This window comes from Aquarana catesbeiana, linkage group LG04 (genome assembly GCF_042186555.1).
Source record: "Aquarana catesbeiana isolate 2022-GZ linkage group LG04, ASM4218655v1, whole genome shotgun sequence".
Classification (NCBI taxonomy): Eukaryota; Metazoa; Chordata; class Amphibia; order Anura; family Ranidae; genus Aquarana; species Aquarana catesbeiana.
The window spans coordinates 627,099,449-627,118,216 of NC_133327.1; the positions used below are offsets into that span (position 1 = coordinate 627,099,449).

Here is an 18,768-nt window from a genome sequence, read left to right on the forward strand (position 1 = left end):
CTTGGTGTGCAAACCCAGTGGAACTAGCACTACAACATATCCAAATCTGGGGTTCCTAGCACTAAGTGGCCCCGAGATACGGGGCCCCAAAGTCGGTTTAGAAAATGTCATTCTCTGCTGCAATAAAGTGCTTGACATTTTCCGAACTGACTTTGGGGCCCCGTATCTCGGGGGCCACTTGGTGGTAGGAACCCTGCAGTTATCTTCTGCTTTTTGACAACATTTCAGTTTTTGATTTTGAGTTGGTAGGATTTAAACCCCCGTTAGGTTTGTTTTTTAAAGCCTGCCCCCCCAGTGGGTAGATTTTCCTGACAGAAAGTGAAGTGCAACCTCTTTGGTGGGGACACAGACTGCCGTAAAATAGGGAAGGCCACCACCTCAGTGACAACCACTCATTTCCTGTTTTGATTTTGCATCGACAGAATGCAAAGGGAAATTTTCCAAGTGGGGTTATGAACAGCAATAAAATGCTGACAATTTACTCATCCTGAGTCAATCCAAAAGGTTAAAAATAAATGCTTTTATATATGCTGCAGGTTGTTTTAATTCTTTCATCTAACCATATTTTTTTTCTTATCTTCCAGAGGAAGCTCACCAATGCGGGAAAGGCCTGCTCATCCACTGTCAGGCAGGAGTCTCACGCTCGGCCACCATTGTGATAGCCTACTTGATGAAGCACACGCGGATGACCATGACCGACGCCTACAAATTTGTTAAAGGAAAGCGACCAATCATATCCCCCAACCTAAACTTCATGGGCCAGTTATTGGAGTTTGAAGAAGACTTAAATAATGGTATCACACCACGGATTCTTACGCCAAAGTTAATCGGTGTAGAGACTGTGGTGTAACAAACAATTTATCAATTAAGCTTCAAGATTAAAAAAAAATCAACTCATCTGGATTAAAGTAATTTTAAGATGGAGGGTTAGATCTCGAGTCGGAGAAGCTTGAAATTTTTATGTCTTTGGATACCCCTTTGTCACCTTGGCCAAGAAAAAAAAGCCAAGGCTAAAGCTTTTTGATGAAAAAAAAAATCCATGGTGATCAGGGGTCTGTGCGGGTTCATGGACTGAAGAAAAGAGTGTTGTTTATGCAATACAGCTATGAAAATATGCATTTTTTATGCATAATATGCCAGACCATAGCTCCAAGGAGATTAAAAAGAAAAAAAAATGAAGAATCTGCCATAAATAGAATATATTTAAATGGCAAAAAAATGTAAAACTGTTGACTCTGGGTGTGTTATGTTCTATTTTTATATTTGGGCTAAAAGGGTTTCATTGACAGAGAACTTGACCATTTCTTGCCCTCAGTGGCTTCTTGTGCAATAATTTTGTTTTGAGTGTGAGAATTGTAAGAGCTGATTGAATGTTTTTGAGTTTGCCTACATGCAGGGTAGGTAGCCATTTTTGTGGGTTTAACAAATGGTGAGGTATTGATCTGCTGGTAGCATCTCCAAGGCACAAGTTATATTATTTCTCATGCCTCTGTGGTACATGCAACCAGCTGAATATTGTACACTATATTGTAAAAGTTTGTGGAATCCTGATCATCACACCCACTATATGGGCAAAAGTATTCAAAAACCAATCCAGATTATTAAATTAAGTACAGGCTACGTTAGTACCTGACCTCGCAAATGCTCTTTTGGCTGAATGGTCCCTGTTTCCCATAGATACACGCCACAAAATCTTGTGGAAAGCCTTCCCAGAAGAAGTGAGGCTGTTGTAGCTGCAAAAGAGACCAATTCCATCTTAATGCCCATGGTTTTGGAATTGGATGTCTAACAAGGCGTGATGGTCCAGTGTCCACAAAATTTTGGTATTTAGTGTACCTTCCAATGTGCTGAATCCCAAACTGGTACACATTTAAAGTGCGAGTTTACCACTATAATATTTGATGTGTTTTTTTTTTTTTTTCTGAGTTATATCTAATTCATTTTGTTATACCCTGCCTGCTTTTTTTTAAATTTTGCTGGTTGCCATGGCTGATCTATCAACACAAGGAGCCTCTACGTGTACAGAACAAAATGCCTGCAGGAACCACCCTATCCTCATTGTAACTGCCAACCAATAAGTCTACTTAAACCCAGGTCGCATAACATAACTCTCAGAGGAGTATTTGTGCATGCAGGGCATTTTTTTTTTATATGTCAATTATAATCAGTCACAATTGGACTTATGCAAGAGTTAAAATACTCAAACTTAAATTGATACAACTTCATTCTTTTTTTCTGAAGCATATTTTTGATTCAGACGTAGAGTTGAAGCACTTTTTTTTTTTTTGCGGGCAGAGCTCTAAAATACAAGGTCATTGGTTCGTTTCTTGTAGCATTATGTAGAAACCTTTTAGGAAGAAGAGTGTCACATGGTTTTCATGGACCAGAACAGGTTATTGGTCCCCCCACAAAAAAAAAAAAAAAAAGCCAACTCATTTCTGAAGCTTTAAAAGACCCCCTTTAAAGTGATTGTAAAGGCATAAGGTTTTTTGTTATCTTAATGCACTCTATGCATTAAGTTAAAAAGCCTTCTGTGTGCAGCAGCTCCCTAATACTTACCTGAGCCCCATCTAGATCCAGCGATGTTGTAGGTAGGACTGTCTCGGCTGCCCGGGACTCCTCCCCCCGCCCCCCTATTGGCTGAGACAGCAGCATGGTGCCATATGCTCCCGCTGCTGTCAAAGTCAGCCAGCCAATTAGGAGAGAAATGGGGTGGGTCAGGGTTGCGGATCCATGTCTGAATGGACACAGGGAGCTGTTACTCGGCTCAGGTGCCCCCATAGCAAGCTGCTTGCTGTGGGGGCACTCAACTGAAGGGAAGGGCCAGGAGAGCCGAAGAGGGACCTGAGAAGAGAAGGGTCTGGGCTGCTCTGTGCAAAACCACAACACAGAGGAGGTAAGTATAACATGTTTGTTATTTTTCATTAAAAAAAAACGAGACTTTACAATCATTTTAAAACATTTTTTTTTTTCCTGGGGAGAATCTGAACAGAGAATTGATATATAACTGCAATTGTGTCCAAGGTTTATAGCCCTTGTTAGATCTAGCATCTAGGCCAGCAACCTGAGCAAACAAGCACATTGTGGTGGATTTACGAAAGGCAAATAGACTGTGCACATTGCAAATGCAGTTGCACTTATTTTCCCCAGAGCTTAGCTAATATAGTAAAGCTCTGCTGATCCATCATCCAATCAGGTGCATGGAAAAGTACTTTTTAATTTTTCTTGCACCTGATTGGGTATTCTTTAGAAAGTGAACTTTACAACATTACATCTACTAAGGAAAATGAGTGCAACTTCACTTGCAAAGTGCAAAGTCTATTTGCCTTCAGTAAATCAACCCCAATGTAAGTCATGCTAACTAAGGAGAAGCAAATATTTAATGGTTTAAACTGGGTAAACTCGAATGCTATAATAATTGAAGGCTAAATATTTTAAGTCTTGCCAGGATCAAATTCAAAGAAAATTTAAGCACTTAATTGTCAATTGATAAAAAATGTAATGAGGGAAATATGGAGGCTATTACTACTAACCTAAGCGGGGAATAGCGGGGTGTTCTTATACCTTAATGCAGAGAATTCATTAAGGTCAAAAACACTAGGGCTTTGGAATCATTTTAAATATTTAAATTCTTGCCAAGATCAAATGTGACTGGTTCTCTTTAGGCCTACCTACAAACTGACAAATCATTATAAGCACTTAATTATTTATTAATTATAAATGTTATGGGAGAAGTATGAAAGCAACCATGGTTAATCTCTCCTATATTTGAAACACTGTAATAATTGGAGGTTAAATATTTTAATTATTGCCAAGACCAAATGTAAATGAATTCTACAAAACAGACAAATCAAAGAAAATTGTAAGCACTTAATAGTTAATGAATTACAAATATCATAACAGAAGTATGGAGGCTGCCATGGCTAACCTCTCCTTCTTAAAATGCTAGTTGCCTGGCTGCCATACTCACCCTTCATTTTCAATACTGTGGGTTGCTTACCTGACACAAGTATATAGATAGGGACTTCTGACCTTCCTAATTTGCATAATTCTTCCAGGTCAGGGACTATTTATATTTATTTCAGAGACAACCAGGAAATCGGCATTTACAGAAGGAAGATCATTAATGGAAGCCACCGTATTTCTCTGATGACAGAGGTGGTGGACGCTGTACATCAGAGCACTACAAGGGAGTTCACTGACACACTTTGAGCACTCCTTGGTGCTGAGCCAGAAGATCTGTAGAAATCTGGGTAGCACAATATAGTTGAATGCACACCAAAAGTGTTCCAGTGTTTGGAATTACAAGGAGATGAAGGTGCCTTGATGCAAAAATGAATTGAACTGCTCATTCCAGCAAGCACCTTACTAGGGTGCATGATACAACAGGACCCTGGGTGCGCATCTAAAGCCAACATCAATGTGTACACCATATGCCAAACATTTGTGGACACCTGACCATCACATCTGCTGTATAGCCAAAAGTATTTGGGCACCCCTCAGAATTATTAAGTACAGATATTTCCAGTGAAGGGTACTGTTATTGCCACAGTATACAAGGAGATTTTAGACAATTTTGTCCTTCCAAGCTTGGGGTAACAGTTTTGGGGAAGGCCCTATTCTCTTCAAGTGTGACTATGCTCCTGTGCACAAAGCCTTCTCCATAAAGACATGGTGTGACCAGTCTGTGTGGAGGAAGTCAAGAGGAATGAATAGCGCCCTGACCTCAAACCCATTGATTTCCTTTGGGAAGAATGGGAACTCCGATTGTGAACCAGATCTTCTCATCAAAAAATAGCAATTGCTCTAAATGAGAAAAAATTCCTACAGACACATTTCAAAATCTTGTGGAGAGCCTTCCCAGAGGAGTGGAGGCTGTTATCAATGTAAAGCTCCATAATAATACCCATGTATTTGGGATGTCCAACATGCTCATACACAGGTGATGGTCAGGTTTTTGACATATTAGCGCATTAAGTTTAAATAAATTGGATCGGTACACAGGATGAACCAAAAGTTTTTTTGTTCGAACTTTTAGCTGGCCACACATGTTACAATGTACCATCATAGAAACAAGAGGCTTGGTTAAACATGCACCTTTAAAAACACAAAAGTGAATATGTGTTTTGCCATCCCTAGCAAAACACATATTCACTTTTGTGTTTTTAAAGGTGCATGTTTAACCTTCCCTTTGGTCCCTTGCCATTGTGTGTAGCCATTGGGAGCAAAGAAAGGAATCCTTGCGTAAGGCAAGGTCAAGACTTGTTTTAAGCTAAAGATTTTACCCATTTTAAAGTACCAGGTCAATCGCCAAAAACAGGAAAGAAGTGACTGAGTCCCATGCCCCCCCTTACCAAAAAAAAAAACTGCATGGGCAAAGCACAAGTTCATGTTAAGTTCGCTAATAACGTTTTTTTTTCTTTTAGTCTGCCAAAACCGTACATACTCATGTATAAGCCAACTTTTTCAGCACATTTTTTATGCTGAAAAAAGCCTTAACTGCCAGTCTTAACTGTTAGGCGGCCATCCACTGTAACAAAGCCCCACCTCCTACCCGTCTATGATAGACAGGACACTGATACAATGCTGGGAAACTGAATCAGTGTTCCGTCCATCACGGACAAGGAAGGAGGCGGGGCTTTGTTACAGTGGACAGCTGCCGAACAGTTGAGACTGCAGTTGCATGACACAGCGGGAGACACCCGCTGTTTGTAATCAGAGGTACAGGTGGGCACAGTGAGGCTGCAGATGGGCACTGATGATACAGGTGGGCACAGTGAGGCTGCAGATGGGCACAGTGAGGCTGCAGATGGGCATTGTTTACCAGTAGCTGCTGCATTTCCCACCCTAGGCTTATTGACTCGAGTATAAGTTTTCCCAGTTTTTTTGTCGTAAAATTAGGTGCCTCGGCTTATATTCGGGTCGGCTTATACTAGAGTATATACAGTATATAGTTTGAGTGACTACCTAACTAGATATACATTGAAAAGACTGTTGTGTGGCTTTGCACTGCATATCAGAAAGTAAATCTAAAGGAGATTGTACAGAGATTTTACAGTCAGATTGCAATCTATGTGGCCAGCTAAAGACTATAAAAAGGTCATTCTATCCCAAAAAGTGATTGTTTAGGCACAGGGGGGATAATGGTGGGTCACCCTGGTTTCTTTCATCTCCAGAAGCAGCATCTGCACATTTGATTATTTGGTTGTGCCCATTCAACCATGGCTCCTTATTTTTATGTAAAGAAAAAAAAAAATGCAGCAATAGTGAGACTTCTGTTTCCTGGGGAAGGAGGGTGGAGCTGGGACCCAGCTATAGATAAATTCCTATCCTGAGCTTCCTAAACTCCACCCTGTTCAACCTAGCCATTCCTGTAGCTACAAGAAAACAGAGCTTGTATCTCTAAACTCCCCCCCCCCCATTATATCAAGAATTGGAAGTGTCCCGGAGCACGGCAGTTGGGAAGTGTACAGACTGGCTGCCTGATGTAGGCTGCAGGTGCACTTATACGGTGAAATATGCCAGCACTACGATAGAAGTATACACAGAAGCAACTATCATATATATATTTTTTGTTTAATTTGACTCTGGTTATGGTGCCATAAACCTTGTTCAATATGTATATCAGAATGTAAGAAAAATTTAAAAAAAATAAGAGGTTTTATTTTAACTATTTTTTTGCACAAAATATAGGCGTGTTCCTGTTGTCTGTGTAAAATGTCATTTTGACTATAAAACCATCAAAAACTAATTTGTATCATGTGTTTGGCTTTTTTATTTGAAAATTGGAGAACATTTTACTTCTCTTTGTGTATGCAGTCACAAGAGTGGGACTGCTGAAAAACTATTGCAAGGAGTAGTATTGCCCAGGGCAAGAAGCAGATCAGATACGATGTTAAGTTGATCTCCCCGACATCAGTGATGGTCATAAAGAGACCACTCAACTGCTCCTCCCTTGCAGGCCAAATTGTTGCAGGATCTAGGTTGCCAGCAAGGGAGAAGTAATGGAACGGCACTTCACTGCTATGGCTAGTGAAAACAGTTGCGCACTTCCAAACTTATGGTAACAGTTTGGGGAAGACCCTTCTCTGTTTCAGCATGGCTGTGTACACAAATTCAGCTCCATACGTTGGATGAGTTTGCTGTGAAGAAACGTGAGCGTTCTGGATGAGTCCTGACCTCAACCCTAGCAACACTTTTAATATAAATTGTAACTCCAATTGACATCCAGGTCTTCTCATCCAATACAGTACTTGACCTCACATTTTTTTTGCCTCAATGGGTACAAAAAGAGTGGAGGCTGCTAAAGCCGCAAATGAGGGGAGCGGCAGGAGGGCAACTCCATATTAATGCTCATGGTTTTGAAAAGGGATGTCCAACAAGGGGTTAGGTGTCCCAAACATTTGGCAAAGTAGTATAGCTCTCAACCATAAATTGGATAGAATGTTGGCATACAATGATGAGACCCTTCAAATATTTAGTAATCTCCACAAGTCAGGTTTGTCTGACTTATGGGACGTCTTCTATCCAATCATTAGAGGCTATAACTACTGTTTCTTGCCACATCAGACCCACTCACACAATAACCACATCTTTGTTAAAAGACAGTTCCTGGCAAAATGCTTACTGTTTCTATCCATTGTCAGATCACAACCCATTCTTTATACCTTCTTTCTCATCACTAACCATACCTTACACTTCTTCATGGGTAAAGTGGACCTGGCATCAGATATATTTTTTATGTTAAGTGTATACACCCTAAGGAATCTATGTATAAAACACTCACTGTATGAATATGACAGACATCTGCACAGTCAGAAGGAAAAATCGCCATATTTGGTGGAGGGGGGGATTATGGTGTGGGGTTGTTTTTCAGGGGTTGGGCTTGGCCCCTTAGTTCCAGTGAAGAGAGCTCTTAAGGCTACAGCATACCAAGACATTTTGGACAATTTCATGCTCCCAACTTTGTGGGAACAGTTTGGAGATGGCCCCTTCCTATTCCAACATGACTGCACATCAGTGCACAAAGCAAGGTCCATAAACACATGGATGAGCAAGCTTAGGGTGGAGAAACTTGACTGGCCTGCACAGAGTCCTGACCTCAACCCAAAAGAACATCTTTTGGGATGAATTAGAGCGGAGACTGCGAGCCAGGCCTTCTCATCCAACATCAGTGCCTGACCTCACTAATGCGCTTCTGGAAGAATGGTCAAACATTCCCATAGACACACCTAAACCTTGTGGACAGCCTTCCAAGAAGAGTTGGAAAAGGCTGGGCCAACTCAATATTTTACCCTACGGACTAAGACTGGGATGCCATTAAAGTTCATGTGCGTGTAAAGGCAGGCGTCCCAATACTTTTGATAATATAGTGTATATCTAAGGCCGAAAGGTTTTAGGCTTAGTGGGAATAGGTTAAAAATTCTGTAATGGTTTTCTTGTTGTCTGTGCCCCAACATAGGAAGATTTTTCACTATTTGTTATGGTGATCATTGTCACCTAGATAGAAAGTAACAAGCAATCCAGAATCTTACAGTCCTAACCAGAAGAGAAGATGAGGGCGAAATCTTCCCATGGGGGTGACTTTTCCAGTGATAAGTAAGAGGGGATTTCCTTCTCTTTGGAGAAATTTCTTCTCACTCCCCATTGTGTCTCTGGGACAGGCTTAGATTGGTGAACAAATAATGGGGTACTAACCTGGCACCAACATCTAACCTTAAAGAGGCACCGTCACTTTGACCAATATTTTACCCACCCCAAAATCACCCCATCCATGAATGATCACACATTTTCTAGTTCGTTGCAAAATAAAATATCAATTTAAAATCTTCAGGGAGATGGGGTCTACCAAAAGTATGTGTCCCAAAGCATCTTTTCTATGTTTTTTCTGCTAACACTAGGCGATTAGATTTAGTCAGCAACATAATGTGTTGGTGACTGTATGCCATTGTGCACAGCATTGCCACCCTAAGACACAGCCTAGTTTGGCTATACAGAGATCTGCCTATACCCACCTTTCATGCCTTCCCCCGCAAGCTCATTGGTTCACTGGAGCAAAGTGTGAGAGATCCCTGTGTAAGCTATAAGTCACAAGACTAAATCCTAGTGCACGCATCACAATTTCAGAAAATTGTATGAAAAATACCGCTTTCAAAACCATCATACGATAATCTGATCATTAGTAAACAGCTTTCGAGAGCCGATCATGACGGTTCATCCGAAGTTATCCGAAGGGACAAATACGAAAAGTTTTGTCGTACAATATCGGATCGTTTCGTTTAGTCAGTACAGTTTTCATCCGAAAGTACAACACAAATACAATACAATGCATTACATCACTTCCAAAGTTGTAGTCTGTCGTCCGTAAATTGAGTAATGACAGCCTATTGACTGGAATGGTACCAGCTGATTGAAAAAAAGCCAATGTAGAACCAATATTTTAAAAAGGGCCAAAATACATCCCTTGGAATTACAGACCAGTTAGCCTAACATCAATACTATGCAAGCTCTTGGAGGGGATGATAAGGGACTATATACAAGATTTTAGTAATGAGAACGGTATCATTAGCAGTAATCAGCATGGATTCATGAAGAATCGTTCTTGCCAAACCAATCTACTAACCTTCTATGAGGAGGTGAGTTGCCATCTAGATAAAGGAAGGCCCGTAGACGTGGTGTATCTGGATTTTGCAAAAAGCATTTGACACAGTTCCCCATAAACGTTTACTGTACAAAGTAAGATCCATTGGCGTGGACCATAGGGTGAGTACATGTATTGAAAACTGGCTACAAGGACGAGTTCAGAGGGTGGTGATAAATGGGGAGTACTCAGAATGGTCAGGGGTGGAAAGTGAGGTCCCCCAGGGTTCGGTCCTGGGACCAATCCTATTTAATTTGTTCATAAACGACCTGGAGGATGGGGTAAACAGTTCAATCTCTGTATTTGTATACTAAGCTAAGCAGGGCAATAACTTCTCCGCAGGATGTGGAAACCCCTTGCAAGTAGATCTGAACAAAATAATGGGGTGGGCAACTACATGGCAAATGAGGTTTAATGTGGAAAAATGTAAAATAATGCATTTGGGTGGCAAAAAACTGAATGTGATCTACTCACTGGGGGGAGAACCTTTTGGGGAATAAAGGATGGAAAAGAACCTGGGGGTCCTAGTAGATGATAGGCTCAGCAATGACATGCCATGCCAAGCTGCTGCTAACAAAGCAAACAGAAAAATGTCTTGCATTAAAAAGGGGATTAACTCCAGAGATAAAACGATAATTCTCCCACTCTACAAGACTCTGGTCCGGTCTCACCTGGAGTATGCTGTCCAGTTCTGGGCACCAGTCCTCAGGAAGGATGTACTGGAACCGTAGAGAGTGTAGAGAAGAGCAACAAAACTAATAAAGGCACTGGAGGACATTAGTTATGAAGAAAGGTTGCGAGCACTCAATCTCTCTGGAGAAGAGACGCTTGAGAGGGGATATGATTTCAATTTACAAATACTGTACTGGTGACCCCACAATAGGGATAAAACTTTTCAGCAAAAAGGAGTTTAATAAGACATGTGGCCACTCATTAAAATTAGTAGAAAAGAGGTGTAACCTTAAACTTCATAGAGGGTTCTTTACTGTAAGGCTCGATTCACATCTATGCATGTTGCCTTTGAGTGTTTCTGCAGTGCTTTTTGCAGTGCTTGCCGGGTTTTTGGACACGCATTTTTGCCGCGATTTGCGCTCTGCGTTTTTTTTTTTACACTGTATAGCTGGTTGCTAAGGAGGGAGCCGGGTCCTTAACAACCGATGAGTCATCAGTTGTCAGCAGGCTTCCCGCTCAATGAAAGAAAAAAAAGAATTGCCGGCTAAAAAAAATAGAGAGAAAAAACGGCAAGGGTGGAGGCGCCGGAGGCCATGTCCCCTTGTTATGTCACTGCCTGGGGCATGATGGATCCGTGATGTCACAAGGGAGCGTGGCCTCCAGATGATGCATTGCCATGCCCCCATCGTTATTTAAGAAATGCAGGACAAATGCAGGACATCGGCGCCGACAGATCAGCGGGACGCAGCATCAGAGGAGGGTCGTTGGCGGAAGCGGCGACAGAGGAAGAAGAAGAGCGGAAGAAGAAGCAGGGGGAGAAGGAGAAGACCGGAGGATGAAGATGCAGGAGAAAACGGAGGAAGACCGGAGGAAGAAGCGGAGAAGAAGAAGATTTTTAATAAAAGACTTGTCAAAAACTGTCTACTGTATTTTTTATCACTACACTACTTCTTTTTAGGGAATGGGTAGGGGTACAATGTACCCCATACTCATTCACATAGGGGGGGCGGGATCTGGGGGTCCCCTTGTTAAAGGGGGCTTCCAGATTCCGATAAGCCCCCCGCCTGCAAACCCCGACAACCACTGGACAAGGGTTGTTGGGAAGAGGCCTTTGTCCCCATAAACATGGGGGCAAGGTGCTTTGGGGTGGGGGGGCGGAGCCCCCCCCCGCCCCAAAGCACCCATCCCCCATGTTGAGGGCATGCGGCCTGGTATGGTCCGGGGGGGGGCGCTCGCGGTAAAAACGCGGTACTTGCATTTTCGATGCAGTCCGTTGAATTCTATTACATGCAAAATGCTGCATTTTGCGGGAAAAAAGTCCCCGACCCTTTCCAAAAACACAGAGGCACAAAAATGCATTAATGTGAACATGTTCCATAAGAACCCATGTTAAAAAAATTCCTTGCATTTCTGCAAAATGCATCAAAAAATGCATTAGTATAAGACTAGCCTAAGAGTGGCAAGGATGTGGAATTCCCTTCCACAGGCGGTGGTTTCAGCGGGGAGCATCGATAGTTTCAAAAATTTTTTTAGATAAGCACCTAAACGACCACAACATACAGGGATATAAAATGTAATACTGACATATAATCAAACACATAGGTTGGACTTGATAGACTTGTGTCTTTTTTAAACCTCACCTACTATGTACAGTGCCTTGCAAAAGTATTCACCTCCTTGGCTTTTTACCTATTTTGCTACATTACAGCCTTTAGTTTGATGTTTTTTTTTAATCTGAAATATATGTGATGGATCAGAACACAATAGTCTAAGCTGGTGAAGTAAAATTAGAAAAGTATATATATAAAACTATTTTTCAGAAATAAAAAACTGATAATTGGCATGTGCGTATGTATTCACCCCCTTTGTTATGAAGCCCATAAAAAGCTCTGGTGCAACCAATTACCTTCAGAAGTCACATAATTAGTGAAATGATGTCCACCTGTGTGCAATCTAATGCCCCGTACACACGGTCGGATTTTCCGATGGAAAATGTCCGATCGGAGCGTTTTGTCGGAAATTCCGACCGTGTGTGGGCTCCATCGGACATTTTCCATCGGATTTTCCAACACACAAAGTTGGACAGCAGGAGATAAAATTTTCCGACCACAAAATCCGATCGCGTCGATTCCGACCGTGTGTGGCCTGTTCCGACGCACAAAGTGCCACGCATGCTCAGAAGAAATTCCGACACGGGACAGCTCGTTCTGGTAAACTTAGCGTTCGTAATGGATAAAGCACTTTCGTCACGCTGCAATGTAAAAAATGGTTTAATATAGCGCACTCTCTTCTTCTTTATAATGTGACAAGAATTAAGTCGTTTTGATGCTCATATTCACACACACTTCTCACAAACTTTTTTCGTTACTATTTATCGGGATTCCCTCAATATATTTTGATTTCTCACATCTGACAACATATTTTTTTTTTTTTTTTTTTTTTTTACTTTAATGTAGAATCTTTTTTTGTGTTTCTCTTTTTATTTTTTTTTTTTTGTTGGTGATTTTGATTTGTACTCCCGAAAATGTTTGTGTGTTTTTTGTGACAAGTTCCCACAACACCATTGATATGTTGTTTTATTTAATCTGTAGGAGGAGATTGTTTGGTGTTGTTGTCCCTTGTTAATTTCACATTGTACTTTAGAAATGTACCTGAATCGTCACCAACAAACTGTCCTTTTTGGATGAAAACACACACAGGAGAGTAGAATTTACCTAAAAATATTTTATTAAGGGGTCACAACTATAAACAAAGAGGGAGGCAACGCAGGAGAAACTGCAGAAGTGGGCGAAGCCTTGGACCCCCAGGGCAGACATCAATTATTTAAAAGCAAAATTGGTGGCCTGAGGAGTCCATATCTAAGGGAGTGCAGTCTGGTCCAGAAGTCCCAGAGATCCGGAAAGCAGCAGATGACATCTGTGTCCCCAGGCTGTGGTCATACGAGAGACTGCATCTTCTGTCAGACCAGACTGAACCCAGGGCAATCACTCTTTGGTCTTCCTTACACGCTTCCTTACAGGCTTTGGCTGTGGTGGTGGAGTTGTGGCAGCAGGAGGAGGAGGAGGAGGAGGATCGTCCATCTCCATGACATCCGTCTTGGGTGTCAGTTCCCCACTCTCCCCCTTACGAAGGACTTTATAAATCAGGTCCTCAGAGATCTTGCGTTGACCCTCCTGCATGCCCTGCAATTTGGTGGCAGCCATGCAGGCAAAGGCCTCTTCAGGACTGGGGAAGGCTCTGAGGGACGGCGAAGCCTCCTGGATCAGCCTGTATGCTGAATCCTGCACAGGACTGGGAGTGGCCTTCCTGGCCCTTTTATATGGCAGGCGGAGGGGAGGAACCTGAGACTCAGTCAGGCTGCGACTTGTCCCAGGCTTCTCTTGGCTGCCACTTAGCCCCGCCTCCTCCTGGCTGCCACTAATCCCCGCCTCCTCCTGGCTGACACTAATAATCCCTGCCTCCTCCTGACTGCCACATTCCACAGCCTCCTCCTGGCTGAGGTCTTCCTGTGTATGAAAAAGGGACATAGTTTTAGTATTGTTTTCATCAATTACACACAATTTTTACCTCCTGACTGCTGCAAATTGAATGTTAACAAATATAACAGACTATCCTTCTGAGCCCAGCATTTTTCATTCTTGTCCCAATTTTGGGTGCCCACTACTGTCTATTGATATGTAAAACACTTTCAAGCAGCAATTAGTGATCAATAATAACATCTAGTAAACATCATTTCTTTATTGCCCAGAAATCTGTAGAAGAATGCTATACCTGACTCCAGCTGGGCTCCTCCACTTCTTCCTGGCTGGAAGGCCCAGGTTGGACATCGGAAGCCTCAGCTGGGGTGGAAGGAAGAGTGGAAGGAAGAGTAGAGAGGGATTCCCTGACTTCAGTGTGGTCTGACAGAAATCGCAGTCTCTCATAGTACCAGAGCCTGGGGACATAAACGTCATCTGCTGCAGCTCCTGATCTCTGGGAATCTGTGACCTTCTTGCGCTCCCTAAGATAAGTGCTCCTCAGGCCCCCAATTTTAGCTTTTAAATAAGGGATGGTTGCTGTGGGGACCACCGGCTTCACCAACTCCAGCAGTTTCTCCAGCGCTGCCTGCCTCTTCTGTTTGTGATTATAGTGGGGGTGTCTCACTTGCCACAGACAGGGCAGCTCCCTGTACTTGTCTATGAACAGGGGCAGGAAATTGTGGTCGTTGAACCCATCCATTTTCTCTGCAAGACACAACACAAGACAAACCCTAATGTCAGGCCAAACTCCCCTAATCTTGTTACAATATAGGCTTCCATTTCGAAGCAGTATAGGCCCAAGTTTAGATCCTACCTTCGTTAGCACGATCGGCGTCTCCGATGCTCCTTCCTCCGCTCACAGATCGTACGTAAGACGCGCGCGTTACGATTTATACACACTGCGCATGCGTATAACTCCGCCCGCCCCTGACGTTCTTTCTATTCTATTCCCCGCCCCTTTTCGTTCGGCGCAGTGGAGGAAGAGCACATGGCGGATAGACAGCAGGATCGTGCTATTTACAGCAACGAGGAGGAGGAGGAGGAGGAAAGGCCGGAGCCTGAAACGTCCCGATCCAGAAGGAGATTAAAGGACTAAAATATGTCCTTTGGGGAGATGTTGGAGATGGTGGACATCCTGAAGAAGGCCGACTATGATGGAAAGTATGGGCCTTACCCCAACCCCAATGTCCGAAAGGCCAAGATCATGGCGAAAGTGGTCAGGAGTCTGCACCGGAAATTCGGGGTACGACGATCGAAAGATCAGCTCAGGAAGCAGTGGTCAGACCTCAAATTACGAGAACATGAGTAGTACAGAAAGATCCGGAGAGTGCTGCAAAAAAGTAAGTAGTTGTGCTGTGTTCCTATTCTTTTTATGTTTCTTACGTTCGTGCTGCTCCATGTGCTTTTAGGAACTGTTGTACAGTTTAAAATTTCAACTTTCATGTTCATGGGCACATTATTCGTTAGGATCACACATTTTTTTTTCGGACTATAAAACACCATTGTTTAGCCCATATGCATTTGGCCACCATTTTGAGGCCCTATACTTGTCTTCAAAGAATTGGGTTGTGTAGATGGCTTTGTTACTAGAATGAAATGCAAACTAGATTGTGTGTAAGGAGAGGACACTGAGCAGCTGTTTTCACATCTGGACACTGGAGCACTAGTGTGGGACCCCAGAACACCATTTTTATTAGGGGGGCCACACAGGTGCTCCAGTGTATACTATAGGGGGGGCTACATCTGTGAAGCTTGTACTAAACAGGTAAAGTATTGCAGCTTGACAAAGGACACTAAAAAAGCTACATCTTGGAACTCTGCTAAAATAGACAATTGTACCCCACTTCCAAGCAATGTTTCATCTTTAGAGTTCTGCCATCAAATATCTGTGTGCTAATTATACCATTTTTGTTTTACATAGGGGAGAAAAGACTCGGAGGACACCCCTCATCCCAGGAGACCAGAGCCCCCCCCCCTCTGGAAGAAGGTGAAATCCCCCCAACACAAGCTGAGCAGGAGGAAGAAGATGTGGTGGAACTAGTCACCACAACAGGTGAGTGTCTGCGACTACAGGCTCAGATAAGAGATGGATGGCGGCATTTTTTTTTTACCTAATTTATTTTGGGGTTCCTTTCTTTTTAGGTGATCGTGAGGTTGTGGATGAAGATCCTTTCACATCCGAAAGTGCCCAGATCCTGATCGGGGAGATCATGGGGTGTAATTTACAATTGGAAAACATCAAGCAAAACATCAATGATGTTATTCCAAAATATAAAAACATCATTGATGTTTTGGGGCGAGTTTAAAGCCCATCCAAATCACTTTCTTCTTTTGTCTGCTACAATGTGCTAAATGTTTTTGTGATTTTTCCCAAAGCCAAATTTGGAGGATGCACACAGTGTGCCAACATGTGCTATCTGCCATCACGGGAGATCAATGGACGCGTTTTGGGGGTGCAACCCCTTCCTCAATTATAAAGTAGCGGTGAGGAAGGGCTTTCTCCCCCAAAACACATCCCTTGATCCCCCGTGATGGCAGATAGCACATGTTGACATTGGGAAATTTGTGTGCATCTTCCAAATTTGGCTTTTCCTGGGGTGATTTCCCCCATCTGAACGCAATATCAAACACAGTTCCTAAATACTCATGTCTGATATTGCCTTCAAGTTCTACCAAATGTGAACTTTGTAAGATCAAGATTTGTTTCTTTCTTGTTGGTTTTACACAGGCCTGTTTTCTATAAAATGCACATTTTGATTTTGGATAATGACACCACAAAAATTGGTATACAACAAACATGTTGGTTTGTCAGAAAAACCTTTGGTAAATGCACATGTGATTGTGCAGGTATTAAAAAGATTGTTCATCAAGAATGTGTGGATTATTGTCTCAACGCTACAACACTTTTGGGGTGATGTAATTGTTGTTTGATGAGAAAATGGGGGTTATTTCCTAAGGGCAAATCCACTTTGCACTACAAGTGCAGTTTCAGGGCAGTTGCAAGTGCACTTGTAGTGAAAAGTGTCTTTGCATTTAGTAAATAACAGCCAACAGTGCTTTGTATAAGGTTACACAATCACGCCATTTTCTGGACTCCACACATTTCTGTCAGGGTCAGCTAAAACAAACACAAGCAGTAAATGTCCACAAAGAAGAGCCTGGGGGGAGATGCCTGTCGAGAACTTGAGGTCCTGCAGACTTCTCCCTGTGGCCAAATACCGCAAGGTAGCAACCAACCTCTGCTCCGGAGTGATGGCTTGCCTCATGCAGGTATCCTGCCTGCTAATATAATGGGTCAGCGAAGCCAACAAACGGTGAAACACGGGGTCCGTCATCCTGAGAAAGTTCCTGAAATCCTCAGGATTCTTCTCACGGATCTCACGGAGCAAAGGCATATGACAGAACTGGTCACGCTGAAGCAACCAATTCTTGGTCCATGAACTCCTCCCCACCCTGTTCATGGACTGGACTTGTGTCAAGGTCAGGACCCCAACACCAAGCCCCCGCACAGCACGAACTGTACGAGGAGTACGCATACGAAACATGGCTAGAAAACGGTCGGCTGCTCAGAACGAAGTAACAGAACGCACTGAAGAACAGCAAGGCCTGTGAAGAGCGACCTGAAAAACAGCAACGAGCGGACAAGATCGCACAGAAAACTCCGATACGAACTGACTGCACGCACTGAAGAGCAGATACAAACCCACAAGCACAAACTGAACGGCAGAAAACGATCTGAAAGCCACGAGTCTGAAAAAGCGCGAATCGTCTCTCACCAAACTTTTACTAACACGAGATTAGCAAAAGGAGCCCAAAGGGTGCCGCGCTTGGTTCTGAACCGGCCTTTTCTTGTCTCGTCGTACGTGCTTGACGTCACCGCGTTCTTGGCGATCGGAAATTCCGACAACTTTGTGCGACCGTGTGTAGGCAAAACAAGTTTGAGCCAACATCCGTAGGAAAAAAATCCGAGGATTTTGTTGTCGGAATGTCCGATCAATGTCCGACCGTGTGTACGGGGCATTAGTGTCATATGCTCTGTCATTACATATACACAACTTTTTGAAAGGCCACAGAAACACTGCCATGAAGACCAAGGAACTCTCCAAACAAGTAAGGGACAATGTTGTTGAGAAGTACAAGTCAGGGTTAGGTTATAAAAAAATCTCCAAATCTTTGATGATCCCTAGGAGCACCATCACATCTATCATAACCAAATGGAAAGAACATGGTACAACTCAAACCTGCCAAGAAACGGCCGCACACCAAAACTCACGGACCAGGCAAGGAGGACAGCACAGAGACCTAAGGTAACCCTGGAAGAGCTGCAGAGTTCCACAGCAGAGACTGGAGTATCTGTACATAAGACGACAATAAGCCGTACGCTCCATAGGGTTGGGCTTTATGGCAGAGTGACCAGAAGAAAGCCATTACTTTCAGCAAAAAACAAAATGGCACGTTTTGAGATTGCAAAAAGGCATGTGGGAGACTCCCAAAATGTATGGAGGAAGGTGATCTGGTCTGATGAGACTAAAATTGAACTTTTTGGCCATCAAAGAATGTCTGGCGCAAACCCAACACATCACATCACCCAAAGAACACCATTCCCACAGTGAAACATGGTGGTGGCAGCATCATGCTGTGGGGATGTTTTTCAGCAGTCGGGACTGGGAAACTGGTCAGAGTTGAGGGAAAGATGGATGGTGCTAAATACAGGCATATTCTTGAGCAAAACCTGCATCAATCTGTGTGTGATTTGAAGCTAGGATGGAGGTTCACCTTCCAGCAGGACAATGACCCCAAACACACTGCTAAAGCAACACTTGAGCGGTTTAAGAAGAAACATGTAAATGTGTTGGAATGGCCTAGTCAAAGCCCAGACCTCAATCCAATAGAAAATCTGTCGTCAGACTTAAAGATTGCTTTTCACAAGCGCAAACC

General features: G+C 43.0%; 1 protein-coding gene across 1 annotated transcript in view; it reads left to right on the top strand.

Annotated features, from left to right (window-relative positions):
* The window catches only part of DUSP10 (dual specificity phosphatase 10), a 97,257-nt gene extending 90,506 nt beyond the window's left edge, over window positions 1-6,751 (top strand). Inside the window, exon 4 of the mRNA XM_073628349.1 lies at window positions 585-6,751. Coding sequence (XP_073484450.1) covers window positions 585-850 — 266 coding nt within the window. The 3' untranslated portion in view covers window positions 851-6,751. The remainder of the gene's footprint in view (window positions 1-584) is intronic.
* Window positions 6,752-18,768: the final 12,017 nt, after the last annotated feature.